Below are 16212 nucleotides of genomic sequence, written 5' to 3' on the forward strand. Positions count from 1 at the left end.
TGCGTACTTTAAGGCTGCAGACCCTGAATTGGGATACAGCCAGTGTCTGAGATGTGGGAGCAATGTTTTGCTGATGATACGCTATGCTGCCTGTAAACTCCAAAACTGAACTGAGGAGAATAAAGTTGCAAAAAGGAGAATGGAGTCATGTCTCTCTGAGGATGCAACAAAAACCCAATCACACTATTAAGAGAAAATGTTAACAGTGATTGAAATGAAAGCCATTACCAGGTTGACTCCATTTCCAGTTAGCAGGACAGTTTATTAGTTGTTACAGAGAATGATTATGAGTTTGGACTGATCAGGTGTCATTTATCCATGCTCCAGTAATATCTAAACGTGTTCCCCCACAGTCTTTCCTGTTAGATACATTCAAGCTAATTGTGTTTTCTGCTTTAATGTTTTTTCCACAATACTTTTTAAACAAAAAAGTGAATTTCTTTTGAAAAATCACTTCACTAAAAAGATGGCTTTTTGGGCGTCCAGCATGATGCTGAGTGAAGCAGTTACCGCTTTCTGCATCACTTCACTTTTCTTTAATGTGAGAAAGAGACAGTTTGGAAACAAGCCCGACGCTCAGTGGCTCGTGAAGGAAAGGGACTCCTAAGAGAATCTGACAAGACCGGGTGATGACAGAGTGATGAGGGGAAACATTACAAATATCTTTGTATGTATGAAAAAATATATGTATATGTATGAAAAAAACAAACAACAAAGGAAGACAAGAACCGGTATCTACACTGATAATAGAGGCAAAGGTGTTCAAGTTTGTTATCTTTTTCTCAGCATAAGGAAAATTGGTAAGAGCTTTTAGACAAATTACCTTGTGTCTTCAGGGAAACGAAGGGCGAGAGATAGGATACGGTCAAGTTCAGAAGTTTTACCAGAATTTGTCTTTTTTCTAAAACTTTTTGCCTTCTTGTGTTTGAAGTGATTTTATATTATGGTGAATCTAGAAATGTCCACCAGTCAGTCGTAGCATTGCAACCACCTGCCTAATATCATGTTGGTCCCTCATTTGCTGACTGGTCGAGGCATGGGCTCCGCTCAACCCCTGAAGGTGTGCTGTGGTACCAAGATGTTAGAAACAGATCCTTTAAGTCTCGTAAGTTGAGAGGTGGCACTTCCATGGATTGAACTTGTTTACCTAGCACATCCCGCAGAGGTAAACACCTTAAACTCGTTGTTGTGCTCCTCAAACCATTTCTGAACCACTTTTGCTTTGTGGCAGGGAGCAATTCTGCTGAAAGAGGCCACAGCCATTCAGAATACACTGTTCGCTTGAAAGGGTGGTCTGCAACAATGCTTGGTGCTAAGCATCAAAGTAACATCCATATGGATGGCACGACCCAAGACTTCCTATTAGAGCTTGCCCAAAGCATCACATTGCCTCCACTGGTTTGCTTTTTTACCCAGATTTCATTGTGGTGCCAAACCCACTGGGCCATCCGCATGATGTCTGCAGCTATGCAGCCCCACACGCAATAAACTGCGATGCACTGTTTGTCCCGACACCTTTCTTTTAGAATCAGCATTACATTTTTTGACAGTTTGAGTTACAGTAGCTCTTCTGTTCCATATTTACTCCCCGTGTGCATCACTGAGCCTTGGCCACCCATGACCTTGTTGCTGGTTCACCACTGTTCCCTCCTTAGACCACCTTCAACAGATACAGTACTAACCACTGCAGACTGGGAAAACTCTGACCCAGTCATCTAGCATCACAGTTTGACCCTTTTCAAACTCGCTCAATCTTTATGCTTGCTCATTTTTCCTGCTTTAAGAACAAAATGTTCACTCCACGCTCCCTAATATATCCCAACCACTTCCCACGATAAAGAAATAATCACCTGTCAGTGGCTATAATGTTATGCCTGATGGATGTATATTCTGTACTGTAAATGTACAAAAAAAAAGTATCCATGCTATCCATGATATGGAGATTGGAATATAGTCTGAGTAGTTTCTGGAAGCTTATTTTTACTGTGAGTCTGACAGTTGCAGTTCAGTGCAACTGGCACCAACGAGACACATTTCAAGTCAATGTGGAGGATTGTGCAGACTGCGAAGTCTTGTTATCACTTAAATTAAAAACTGATTGAATGCCACAAGCTTACCCTTTTCTTGTCAGTTGAGGTCTGCTTGCTGGCAAACTGCCTGAAGGGCTTTGGATGAAATTCATCTTTATCCTCTATTGTCAGTCTTGGAATGGCCGTCATCGGGCGAATGACCGGTTTTGTCTGGATAGTACAATTCAGACATTTGACAGCACAAAGGAATTAATTCTGATAAGCAGCTCATAAATTCTCCTAATTCAGCAGATGAAGGAGCGTGATCAAATAAAGAATGTGTACCTGTTTGCGACCCAGCAGCTTTCTCTCCACGTCGGCAGATGGGTGCAAGCTGCATAAAGATGCCTGAATAAATAAGTTAGAGGAAAAAAAGAAATATTAACACAATTACTAATGCCTCTCACAAAAGTTAAACACTGATAACCGAAAGCACTCGCGCCTTCTTCTCTTTCAATTAATTATGATATTTGCCATCAGAGAGAAAACATACACAACTGGGAGAAGTAATTTATTTTTGAGTTTTTATGATAGCATAAATACATAAACATCTGGTTGCAAATCAGATTAATTATTCTTACTCAAAAAAACGGAAAATTATTCTGTTCATGCAAGAAGATATACAATTTAGAGGAAAATTAAGTTTTAAATTGGAGTTTAATGAACCCAGGAATAAGGTTTTATTTGTGAGCTTGCTAATAAACTGTTGCTATGAGCTGAAGTAGCTTCAACACATGATAGCACGCTGTTTTGAACCTCTTATACGTGCATACTTATGCAGTAAGCTACTTTATAAATGACCCGTGTTCCTGGTGAACTGTGAAATCTGTCAGAAGCTCAGTGCAAACACAGACCGAGAGGATGGAGTCTATCCCTGCTGTCCTAGTGCAAGAGCACACCTTACAGCCCATTTAGAATCAATAGTGAGCCCAACATGCATGTCTGTGGACTGTAGGAGGAAGCAGAGGGAACCCACGCACTGTAGGCACAGGGAAAACATGTAATCTCAGATTCAAATTCTGTGCTGTGAGGCGACATTAATCACTGCACCACTGTGCCACCAAGTTTTTTGAAGCTGGTTGAAATTTGGCAAGTTCTATTTTATAATATTCAAAGAGCAAATGTTTTGGAAAATCTTCGAGCCACCTTCAAGTTCCTGATGAAAAATATCTCACCTAACACCTCACAGTGAAAAAATGATTTGCTCGCCATGTCCTGTGAATTTTGGAATAAAAGCATCTGAACAACACTGAGAATAAGCACCGTCAGCAGCAGGTTGTTTATCCTGTGGGGTAAAAGCTGAGAAAAACAGAAAGCATTTGCCTTTAATTCAACGTGCAAAACTACCTGACCTCTACTCACATATTTGGTTTCACGTCCCAACGATTTTGAAAATGATGAGTTTTTTGGCTGGAAATGAAGAAGAATAACAGAAACTGAATGACACAAGCTGGATGTCAGGGAAAAAGAAAGAATCATCAAACGACTCATTCATTTGTAACTGTGATGGTCATTTTTTAGAAAAGAAATGAATGAAAAAATGATCTAAAGAAGTCCTTGGAGAACATGAATCATGGTCTCTCCAGAACGCGTCTCTTTATTTTCTCAGACTTGAATTTAACATGTTTTCTTGTTACACAACACAGTTTCTCTTTTTAGCGATTGAAAAATTGATGTTTTCATGAATACTTTCCCCCCTGCTGAGTTTACACAAGCATCTAGCTTAAGAGCACACATCCCATGGATGACATTTTCTCTCTCTCACTCTCTCACACACACACACACACACACACACACACACACACACTTGTTTTCTCTGCAAACTATAGGAAGCATTCTCCTTTGATAAATAATGGACAGATGTCCTTTCATTTCTTGTGCTCATATAGTTAAAATTCACTTTTATCCAACTTCCTGCTTGTGCTTCAGTAAAACAGTATACAGAGGACTCATTTCTTCAGTTCCAAAGCTACTACAGTTCTTTATTTATCTTTTCTATTTCATTTTTACGTCAATGGTTCACACTTTTAGTTATATATAGACACAAATATACATTTTCTTTCTCTCTTTTATTTGTTTTTGGGTGTGTTTTTGTGTGAAAGCTGCTTGCCTGCTCCTTTTAAAAATGATGAAACTGCAATTAGGATGCAAAATGATGACACTGATTCGCATTGTTATTCTGGGTGCAAAGAGCATGTGTTTACTCGTTTGCTTTTTATTGACCTAAACAAATTCTGCACTAAAGAACTGAGATGACAACGCTTTAGTCAGCTAAGTTCACACTGTGTGTGCAAAATTTGCAGTGTGAACTTTTAACAGTTTTTACAAAAAGAAAGACAAAAAAAAAAAAAAGATATAAAGAAGAAAAAATTACGTTTTGTTAATCATCACAAACTGGACAAGATGATGTAGTTTCAGAGTGGTAGCTGACAAAGACACAGTCAGCTACCACTAGTCCCAGAGGCCTAGAGAACAGCCAGTGACCTTCATGGAAACTGCCAGTCGCTAGGGGAAACTATCTATCTGGCTGTTGATTGGGGAACTCATTCGCAGAGCGGGGGGGGCAAACCAAGAATCTGCTCATGATTGATTTGGTCACCAGCAGACAGTCATCTGTAGTTTGTATTCAAGATGCCATTTGTCTGTAAACACTCGCTTACTAACCACCAAGCAAAAGAATGTGAAACTACAGACGGAGGATGTTCACCTTCAAAGTAAAAGCTGTAACCCACGTGTTTCAAAAGGGGCAGCTTTTGTGATGATTGCAAATGGGTTCTGTTTCCAATTTGCTCAGTGAGCAGGTTGGTGAGTATTTGCAGACAAGTTGACATCTTCCATATAAACGGATTGCTGCAATCTTCCAGTGAAGAAAACAATCAGATCAGCCAGTGCAGGGTAAGCTAAGACTTTCCATAGACAGACAGTCACAAAGCAGTGAGCAACAGGAAAAGAGTCAAATAAATAAGAACATTTTAGCAGCCAATATAAAGACATAAAATGCAATCAATAGAATTCCCAACAGAAGGCATGTTTAGTCTAAAATGTTTTTAACTGCTTCTTTTAAAAGATTCCACAGAGTCGATTTAGTGCAGTTGTAGTGACTGAAAGCTCTTTAGTTGTGTACGAGGAAAAACTAAGAGATTCTGAGCCTGTGAACGACGACTGCGAGCAGCAGTGTCCTTGGAGATAAATAAACTTCTTTGTGACTGATTTCACCTGGGACTGGGCCAAAGATTGATCTGACACCATTCTCAGATGTGTCCCAGTTGAATATGAAGCTGGAGTCAGCAGCCAGTCACCTTAGGTTAGTATAAAGACATGCTCCATCTAAGCATAAAGTGTGTATGGAAAAAAAAATGACATGGCCTCCGAGAGTGAAACATTTGAATTAAAGCTGCATTCTGTATAATAGGATCCGGGAGTGACTCATGTGGCAACAAACTCAAGTTCAATTTAATAGAAGTTTGTGGAAAAATGACCATACTTTTGGATTTACTGCCAGGTTAAGCTTTTTATGTCTTTGATACAGCACGATGCTAATTTCAGAAAAATACAGTTTTAATCATTTTGATAAGAAATCAGAAAATAAGACAGGTTATGATCATATACAGGTGCATACTTCACTGTGGGCTCAGATCCCACGTTTCCTCCCTGTTTCACATTATTTGCAAATTAAAATACTTGTTAGCTAAGTAACGTGTTTAATCCTCCAACTTCAAAATTTCAAAGGAAAATAGCTCACATGCTGTTAAAGAGATCTTTTACCTGCAGACCATTGTTGGTTGTTGATGACCTGGTGGACTACAGTGGCAGGGTTGTGTTGGAGTTAAAGGATTAAAAAAAGAAACCTGTTAAGTGACTTTCAGCACTACATTTATACTTGTTTAATTTCATATTAATAGTGAAATAAAACACCAAACTCACTGCAGCAATGGAATTTGCCAATATCTCATCAATGACGGCATAGAGTTCCTCAGACTGCTGCCGGAGCTGAGCAGGCGAGCACATCTGTGGAGAGCACAGACTTATTGATGCCGTTTCGCAATGTGTGCGGTAAATAACGGCGGCGATGTGTGCTGTGGTACCTCAGTGTGGGTGTCTGATGCGATGCCTGTGTTCAGCGTGTCACAGGAACTCATTTCTCTCTCGACCTGCTCATCTATGGCCTGTGAATGCAAAGAGAGAGAAGAAATTGAGCTCCCCTCCACCACTAATGGTTTCACTGGAGCAATAGCACGCAATTCATTACATCTCCTCCAGACAATTCCTGTTGATCCACTCTATATTCTTCACAGGCATAACTCCTTCGTCTACATGTATCATACAGAGGTGTGAATGTGTTTTCATGTCTCCCTGAGCATGATATGACTTTTAATAAAGCTTTAAGAAGTACTGTCCTTGCAGCTGCTGTTAAGTCCTACTGAAATGAAGGAACAAAATGTCTTTTTTTTTTTTGCAGTTTCTAAATCTGATTAGTGCATCTCAAGATTTATCTTAAATTACTCACATCATGCTCACCATAGCAACACTGGCTGCATCATTAGCGCTTCGTACTGTATGGCTTGCCATTTAACAAGGCAAATTAATGGGATTAGAGCCAGAAATGAACTCACTTGCTGATCCAGTAGCAGGGTGTTTGTGGGAATAGCGGCGAGGGATTTGTAGCTTAGCGTAATTTTGTGTGTCTGGAGACAGAAGAGCAAACAATATGAATATAAATGTAATTACAATTTAAATTTTATTGAAGATAAACTTTGTAGACAGTCTGGTGGAAATTGTTTTATAGGCATGCTCTGTCTCCTGTTAGTGCTGGCTGCTTATCATGCAAAACAGTCAAACTCAGAGTTGCCCAGCAGTGTGAGCCGAAGTGTGTTAGCCTGTGGAAACGACATCACTTTGCTGCAGAGGAGGCCTGTTTGATGGATTACATTATGAACAAACTTAGTTTTCCTTCACCGACGGGCAAGAAAACTGGATGAGTGTGTTATCAACTTATTTTGCCCCTGCTGGCTCGAAATAAATTGAATTCCTGGTGGTTAATACTCTGTATTTTGCACCCATTCGGTTAATGTCAGCTTTAAAAAAAAACTTTTTAGACATTGGAAAAGTGCACTTGAAACTGTTGCAAAGGAACAAATGAGCACTGACAAAGACAAATGGATAAAAGTACATCTAAAATCAGCTTCACATAGATGATGCCGCTTGATATCCACATGTCAAGTGCGAGAAGTCTGTTTTTAGCCACGCAGAACAGTATGTCAGAGGGAACACAGTAAAAAATATCCTCACTTTAAACGAGTCATGCACACGGCACAGATAGAGGCTACCTTTCTTTTTTTACCCTCCCTGTCACTGTAGTCTGATATTCCACTCCCCAGCCTTGGTGAGGGTGTGGAGCGCAGGGAGAAAGGGGAAGGGGTGAGATCTCTGATTGGTGGAGCAGGAGAGGGCGTTGGCGTGGGAGAGCTGGTGGGTGAAGGCCATCCAGAAAAAACAATGGGCGTGTAGCAGGAAGGCGACAGACAGGGGGCTTTGCGAATGCCCTGCGAATGTGTGGCACCTGTGGGGTCGAAGTGGCTCCTCTCTAATTCGTACCTTCCTGTGGGATTTCGTGGAGGAGGGAGAGGTGATGCTGTGTCAGCACGAGCGGGGAAAATCGTTGCACATGAGTGAGAAGGCTCAGGATGAGGGGGGAAGACAGGCGAAGATCTCAGTTGCTGAGAAAGCCAACGAAGCTTTGAGAGAGATGAATTTGGCTTGCGACTCCATTTCTGGGGCGTGGAAGTCTGTGGCTCGTTAATGAGTTTGGGGGACGGGGAGATGAGTTTTTTAAGGTTATTATCCGCACTGCCCTTGAGGAACGTGTGATTACTGCCGGGCTTCAGCTCAGGGAGTTTGGATATGGAGATGTGTGTGAGGGGCAAGGTTTTGGAAGTTGTACAGACTGTTTCTTCATGCTTTGGTGGAGAAGCAGAGAGGAAGTTTGAGCAAAATACAGGAGCTCGGGGTAGCGTGAAATTCACTGGCTCTGAGCGTCTTTGCACTTGAGATGGCGTGCACGTTCTGTTGAGCTCATTTGACTGACATGTTGGTTCCCTGCAATGGTGGTTCTGAACGTCTATAGATGCCAGTGAGGAGAACCGAGACGAAAACTCGAGGGGAATGGAGGCCACGCTGGAGGCTGCTGAGCACGCGTTACAGAAGGACAGTGTTATGGGGTTAACAGGCCAGCAGGGGGTGTAAGGTCTTTGCAGCGCTGAGGACAGAACAGGAAGACGACCTTTTCTCAGGATGGCAGTGAGGAGAGAGAGTCGGGTGAGAGGAGGCCGATGCCGGGGAGGAGGGTTCTGGGAGAAGACAGAGGAGGAGAGGCTCTCACAGGATGAGAAGCAGGTCTGAGGGATGTGGATCAGACTAGAGCCTGGAGCAAGAAAGTGCCTCTTGACCTGGATCACAGAAGGGGTGAAGACACCAGAGGGGACGGATGAGCAGGGAGAAATGGTACGGCTTAACGAGGCAGGAGAAGTGACCGAGGAAAGCTGCACGGCGGACCAGCTCTTCTCTCTGTCCGAGGCATCTGAGAGGATGGACTCCCTGGAAGAAGCCAGTGTGGGAAGCAGGTCTCCAGAGTCTGCGGGGCTTAATATGTCCTCTGACCCTGGCGTTCTATTTGCACAGCAACCCAAGCTAACCTCAACATGTCTGGAGGTGTGGTGACACTGCTGCTGGGAAATGTCCCTGTGTTTATCAGCGCCTGTTTCCATGGAGGCCGTCTCTGCGGCTGCGTGGTTGGGTGTATTTTGAGACTGGGCACTGATTGAAAGAGAGGATTTGGTTTGAGAGAGGCTGGCACGAGCTGGAGAAGTCTTCAACTGAAAAACAAAAAGAAAGAAAAAAGATAGTTTGGGGTTTGGTTTTATTTTCGTTTTCTTTCCTGCGTCTTATGTGAAAATTCACACCTCAGGAAGCAATTACTGAAAATGGACTTTCCCTCCACTTTCTTAAAAGCCCAGATATACCAAAAATGCTACCCCTGCAAAATAGCGTTTGTAACAAGCTTGTGGCTGGTTTATGAAATTACTTTGATAAAAACACCATCTGACCCCCTGCAAAAGCACGACTGAAATGTACTCATTATAGACACTAGAACTCTTGTATTTTTAGAGTCCAATTAAAATGTCACATTTGAAAAGCAGCACACGCACACCTTGGACAGTCGTTTCATTTTTAAATTAATTTCCTGATAGTGCCTTTTTAGTGAATGTCAGCTTACCAAATTCAACTTTACATTGTTAATTAAGACCCTTCAAAGATACACACTGTGTGTATACATGTACACACACACAACACATATCTACATCACATTAAGTCAAATCCTTTTAGTTCTACATTGCTCGTGACATTGAGAGTTGTACTTACTTGCGGTAGGGTTACATTTCCTGCTCCTCCCTCCACAGAGTCGTTAATTAAGACCCACTCTGCTCTGATAATCTCCCCGTCTGATACACTTTTCCTGCTCGTCTTCTCGTGGGACACGGCTCCGTTCTGACAGGGGAAAATGAAGCAAATGTTAAACAGAAACTTAGCGAGTGAAACCCGAGGTGATCATCAGTGACCCTTTCTGAGCTCGGGGTGTGTTTGGTTTCTACACGCCACATCCCCCCACACATATAACTCACATGGGCACGCACATGTCCTGCAGACACCGGCGTAGTACACGCGTCATGTGAGCTTCTGACGCAGGGTCTGGGTACATGCCAAAGTATTAATAAAATGTAAAGTGACAGCAGAGAGTGTGAAACATTAAAGCCTTGTTGTTTTTGTGTATTACAGTAACACGGCGTGCTTGCCACTAGACGAAATTTAAATTTTGCGCTTGTGGTGTCCTTTTGACCTTAATCCTCTTACCGGGGGATAATTAGAAAGACGAGGTAGTAGCAAAAGAAACCTTTAAAAGGTTTAAAGGTTTAACCTTTTAAGGTTCTGGCAGGATCCTTCTCACCTGAGGATTTGCACCTTCTGAACCCATTTCTCCAGATCCCAACCCAATCAAAATATATAGCTATGTGTATTTTAGACAGAATGAAGTCAAACAAAAAGTTAAGCGCTTGCAACAATCAGGATAACAGAGCATCCTTAAGGTTTATATTCAGGACTGAATATCCAAATAATAACTTGTGGAAACATTGGGAAGGCTGACTTCCAGGAAGTATCGCAGGTCATGTACTAATTGGAAGGTTGGTGGTTCAGTCTCTGGCTGCCCTAGTCTCCAGTCTGCATGCTTAATTATGTTTGGGGAAGATACTAAACCCCAAGTCTCTGATGTATTCACCAGAGTGTGAATCTGTGTAAATGGTACATAGAAAGCACTCACATGTAGGAAAAAGTGCTTGTGTGAATGGGGCCTGCTGTATAAAGCACATAGAAGTTTTATATAAGAAACATCTCTGACTATATAGCTACAATTTCAGAAATATATTCCATATTAGAAGCGTAAAATCTTCTATGGTGTTTAATTATGTTGAGTAAATGTCTGTTAGAGGAAACGTGAGCACCCAGAAGACCCACGAAGGTACAGGAAGAGCTCTATGCTGACCAGCACGTTTGAACCAAGAAGCTTTTTGGTGTGAGGCGACAGCTAATCTTTTTGATATAGTCAGCACTGAACCTGTTTTGTTTTACTTTCATTTCTGACTTTTCCTTTCTGGTGTTTGGTTAAAGTTGGGCAACAAAGCTGTGTGGTTAGACTTAGCAAAAAAAAAAGAAAAGAAATAGAATTTGGTTTAAAATGCACCATTTCACAGTGTTAGTCACATATTTCCAGGCAAACTGGTAAGTTGTAAAACTAAGTTTCCTGAGTCACGACACCGGCAGTGCACATATTCCTGCAGCCTTGTGGCATACATTTTAGACACTGAAGAACTTCAAATGAACTCTATTAAGTTAAGTTCACATTATTTAGAACATTCATTTCACTTTGTGTTGCAGAGGCCAACACTGTTTAAACCCAGTGCCACAGATAACCAAAAATGAGGCCTTTTCATTGTTTTCCATATAATTAATATTAGTGAGTGAACTATAAATGCATTTCAGGAATCCAGTTTAAAACAGGATTATCTGTGAAAATACATGTTGAGCTAAAACGTGTAACTGCTCATTATATGAATCATTATAGATATGAGCACACTCTCCCTGGCATGGCAATTAGGGTGCTAAATATACATACAACATTATCTTATAATGACAACCTTCAGATTTCTGAACCGATTTAAAAATTCTCTGTATTTTTCTTTTGCCTGTAATGTAGAGGAGCACGTAGGGATGGGTATCGTTTAGGTTTTATCTGATACCGGTGCCAAATCGGTACTTTTGAAACGGTGCCGGTGCTCAAACGGTGCTTAAAGAATGGAGAACACAAAATTGGTCCAAAAACCTCTCATGTTCAGCTGGTTTTTGTAAAAAGATAACAATGTTAGCCTTTTCTGCAGCTATGGGGCAGATATGGTATCACTCTTGGCTGGAAGCAGTGCTTAAACAATGGAAAAAACACAAACTTTGTCCTAAACCTCTCATGTTTAACTGTTTCCCACTTTTTCTTTGGTCATTTTAGCCTTTTTGTCCAGGGTGAAGGGAGTATCTGCCATCAAACAAGAAGACAGCCGCATGTAGCTATGATGATGTTTGCTAGTTCACCTTACATGCATTAATGTAATAACGTGGTTAGCCTACTCAATGTAAATTAGCTACTCACGCAGAGAAGAACGGCTGCTGCCACCATCATCCGTCATCATTTCTGCTACACTGGCAGGGCTAGGGGCCAGGACTCTCCTCTTCGTGTTTTTGGGGGATGTTGCATAACAGGCAACCCACCCGCAGTAGATGTGCTCGGTGTGAGGTCTCGCAGCAAGCTATCAAATACGGCGCATTTCTGGGCTTTAAAAAAAAACGCTATGCATCGCCAGGTGTTTCATCGGATTTGAGGTGTTACCTCCTTTGACAGTATCACAGTATCAGCTTAAAGCACTTGTTGCTGCTGAGTTTGCATATTTTGCTGTGAAGTACAGCCAGACTTTTGACCGCTTCGCCTTGGACATTTTTAATCTGTAGCTCTGCTCTAACAGAACGTACGTACCTGGCCCCGCCTACTATCCTCGGAAACGTAAAATGATTGGCTAGAATCTAAAGTGTATCACAGCTCAGGAAAAAAAAGCACCGAAATAAAGCACCGAAATGTGCGCTGCTTTTCGGTCTGGTTACTACCGTTTATGTCAGAACCGGTGCCATCATGGCACCGGACACCGGTACCCATCCCTAAGGAGCAGTAATCAAAGCAATGAAAAGCTGCCAGAAGGACGTTCATTTCTGGAAGTGTGTGCAGCATAAATGTCATCTAATGTCAGTAAGCTTATCAAACATCTTGTGTCAAATGTCATTATATTTAGAACCTATATGAAAGGGATTTTTCTTATCTAAACTAAGTGCCATTAAAAAAAAAGTAATGTTAATGTAAGTGATAAGATAAATTATTGCCTCTATGATATAAATATAGTATCTTAACTTCACATGTCTCACTCTGGTCTGCCTAGTTCTTAACTAATTAATTAATATCACAACATTTATTTATTATGGTGGCTTAGTTAAGCTTCCCCATCTTTTAGCAAGAAACTGAAGAGTATTTCAGAAAGAGATGTGCTCATTGCTCAGCATTGGTGCATTCATTGTAGAGTTGAAGAAAATCTGTGATGCACCGCATTACAGTTAGTAATTATGGGAAGAATCTGAGTATTGTGTTGTACAGCCTCATTTCAAATTAATGTTGGCCAATCAGAAGGCAAACTTTCAATGAGAACTTATCACCATCGATCGCAAAGACATGTGTCTTCCCTCTAAATCTGACTGTGCTAAATCACACTGAAGGATGAATGAGCTCTTGAATGTCTCACTAGGAATTCTTTACATTCTGTATATTGGGATGTCAATATAGGAGTCAGCTCAATTCAGGCAATAAGTGTAGACAGTGGAATCGTTCGATGAGCCAAAGTGAGCAACGTGTGGCTGGATGTGGGTTTTAGCATGAGCTATAGACAGCAGGTGGAGGTAGATGCTGGAGTCGTGTTTATATACAGCTGACATGAAAGCACAATATCAGGATGAGCACTGAGCTGTGATGAAGCGATGAAGCCACACCAATGAAATATTTGCACTGCACTGCCAGCCTGTTATTTTTATGCATATTATGAAAGGCATAGTTATCCCAGATAGCTGTGTGCAACTTGAGGCTACAACTCAGCAGAAACAAGGCACACACTGTAATAAACCGGTGTCTTCACAGACAGAGGAAAAAGAAAAAGGCTGCTCATTAATTAATCTCCCCCCATAGTTGAGTGATGGACCAAACAGAGTCCGATCTGCACTCTGGCCTGTCAGCGACTACAGCTTCACTTCTAATAACCATATAACATCTCATTAAGAAAGACATATCAAGGATGGCGATAACTGAGCACAGTCGTTTGTTAGTCTGCCTCTCTCGCAGATGGACCTTTAGATCCTGTGACACTGAATTCATTAAAGGGAGAGAAAAAAGGATTTGGGGGATTGTGTGGAAAGGCTGTGCCAAAGGATGGAAGCAAGTCAAAGATATCTGTCCAGATTTGTGGGAAATGTTTTGCTCCCCAGCAAAGAACTAGATCAGAAGGCAGATAATACCAGTCAAATGTCTGTGTGTTTGGGCTGCCAGCCCTCAATTAATGGCCACAAGGAGCCCAGAATTGGATCAGTCCCGTAGAAATAATTAAAATGAAATAATTTGAAAGAGTGTTATGGAGTTGTTTTCTTGCACTTCAAATGGTGGGATCAACTGTTCGTGTTAGATTTCAGTTTTAACAAAAACCCAAATGAATAGAAGATTAATAAAGATGTGACTGGCTCATTCAGTCTGGTCTCGGATCGCTGCGTGAAACTGATGGGCACCCTGTTAACCTGAGTGTAAAATATCAGCGGCTGAGCAGGGAAGATTGCAATAGTGGAACCAAAGAGGGTTTTTTTCTGCGCTTAATGGAAAGTGGTGTGAAAATGAGTTCATAACTCGGCTTCACAAAGTGGATAATTTGAGAGCAGAAAGCAGCCTTTTTCACTGTTATCGAATGCCTTTCTTTTATCCAGGATGACAAGGACTTGAACAAATAAGGGAGAGAAAAATTAAAGGAAGAAACAAAGAGAGCTTTATTTCAGGGGCGACTTGTGTGTGTTGAAGATTTAAAAGCATGTCACTCAGTGAGGCACCAGCGTACCACCATGTAACAAAATTCTGTGCATTATTTTTCATTATTTATAATTTTACATTTATTTATCATTTTCTTTCCTTTTTGAGGTGGCTGTGACTCACACGTACCCTTTAATGTTGGGTGTAAGGTGTTACTGTAATCAGTCACACAGTAATGAAACTTATTACACTAAAGTCAGTTATTACGTGACAGCACAATTATGTCATTACTTGCATTACAAAGGTTCTTCAGTTGTCTGCACATTAAGAATAGAAAGAAAAGAAAATATATCAAACAACCTTTTGCCTCCTTTTACGGTCAGCTGATTTTGGTTCCTGTGCAGGAGGGCAATAGTGGAGTGATCGACAGCTTTTCAGCAGTGAAGATAAGGACATTAGTGCAATGGTGAAATGAAAACTGTGTCCAGGACAGAAACAAATCCAGTATACTCCCGACACAACATCAACTAGACAGCATGCCAACACAAAGCTAGCCAAGAACTGAGAATGATGTTAAGGCTGAGTGTTTGCTGACCCGGCAGCCTGACCCTGAACTTCAGGTAACAAAGGCAGTGATGAGCAGCCAAGCTTGCAGCATTAAGGTGAGTTACTTTCTGCGGAAAGCAATTAATTAACATACTGCATTGCTTTTAGGAAAAGTCATTAGTATCATGTAATACATGATTTGTTTCTTGAGTAATAACACCAACATCTGTCGTCTGCCAACTGGAACGTCTGAGGATTGAGCCCTCAGCTCCTCCAGTCTGCACACGAGAGTAGGCTTGGGCATACATGCACTTAAGTGTACATAAAAGTGCTTGTGTGTGCGTGTGTGTGCGTGTGCGTGTGCGTGTGTGTGTGTGTGTGAATGAGACTGGTAGTAAAGGGCCTTACTGAGAGGATTCTGGGTCCATCATCCAATTTTCAGTACAAGGCAGGAGCACTGACAATTTCATGGCTCGATCCAGGAGTTGAAGCCGTATCACGGCCACTTTCTTATATATTTCAGGATGTCAGTGGGACAGTTTGAGCTCTTGCTGGCAGATTTGGGGCCACATCCAAGGAGCAAGAGAAATAATTTCAGAAAGCCGATCGACCCGGAGCAGCGTCTAGCTGTGTGTCTGAGGTAAAATAATATTATTTTACTACTTGTATATTCAATACTGGTGCACGCCTGAGCCTCTAGCATAGTTGCAGCCAAATCCTTTGGTCTGATTGGTCAGATTTGTTTATTTGCAAGAGAAAAATTCAAAAGAAAAAAAAAGAAGAATGTGAGCTAAACGCTGCAAATTTGTCCAGTGAAATTACATGTATGAGCAACTTCATTAAGAACAGGTGAGTCCGAAAAACCTTTTAAATAAAACATTTGACGATTTTTATTTTTCTGGTGTGTAAAGGTATTAAGAAAGCACTTTGAGTGTTTAACCGAGTACAACGGAGTTATATACCACTCCATTTCTCATTTATAGTTTTTTATCATACTAACTATGATAAGTAGTAATTACTAACTATGACCGAGGGAAGCTCGCTGCTTTCATCAGCAGATGCACCTACTTTTCACTAAGAGAACAGAAAGCGTTAATTAATTCATATCTGCCTCATCGTTCACAATTCCATTCAATATAATTGTGAACCTTTTTAGAGTCACTGAAATGCTGCTCTAATTTACATGTGTTTTCCATTATGAGACTGAAGACCTTTACTGTCCGTCACGTTTACTGTCTGAGGACAGCGCAGCGAGCCCTCTCTGCTTATGAGCAAACAAGAAACGACGCTACTAGCAAGAGAAGCTACTAGCAAGAGAAGTATCACATGCTCCAGCAAATGCATTGAATACGTAAAGAAGCAAGCTAACAAGTGAAAGAACTTGCTGGATTTCTC

The 16212-nt window shown here is 41.3% G+C and overlaps 1 protein-coding gene across 4 annotated transcripts in view; it reads right to left on the minus strand.

Annotated features, from left to right (window-relative positions):
- mlip (muscular LMNA-interacting protein) overlaps nucleotides 1-16212 on the minus strand; it is a 45573-nt gene that overhangs the window by 13077 nt on the left and 16284 nt on the right. For 3 of the 4 annotated variants that reach the window (XM_005737147.2, XM_005737149.2, XM_005737150.2), the window contains 9 exons: nucleotides 9489-9614; nucleotides 7397-8941; nucleotides 6683-6754; nucleotides 6155-6235; nucleotides 5994-6077; nucleotides 5835-5870; nucleotides 3432-3479; nucleotides 2355-2417; nucleotides 2118-2240 (listed from right to left, as the gene is read on the minus strand). In XM_005737147.2, coding sequence (XP_005737204.1) covers nucleotides 2118-2240; nucleotides 2355-2417; nucleotides 3432-3479; nucleotides 5835-5870; nucleotides 5994-6077; nucleotides 6155-6235; nucleotides 6683-6754; nucleotides 7397-8941; nucleotides 9489-9614 — 2178 coding nt within the window. The remainder of the gene's footprint in view (nucleotides 1-2117; nucleotides 2241-2354; nucleotides 2418-3431; nucleotides 3480-5834; nucleotides 5871-5993; nucleotides 6078-6154; nucleotides 6236-6682; nucleotides 6755-7396; nucleotides 8942-9488; nucleotides 9615-16212) is intronic. The other variant, XM_005737148.1, reaches the window with a different exon arrangement.

Source organism: Pundamilia nyererei, unplaced genomic scaffold (genome assembly GCF_000239375.1).
Source record: "Pundamilia nyererei isolate P.nyererei 1_Seehausen unplaced genomic scaffold, PunNye1.0 scaffold00073, whole genome shotgun sequence".
NCBI lineage: Eukaryota > Metazoa > Chordata > Actinopteri > Cichliformes > Cichlidae > Pundamilia > Pundamilia nyererei.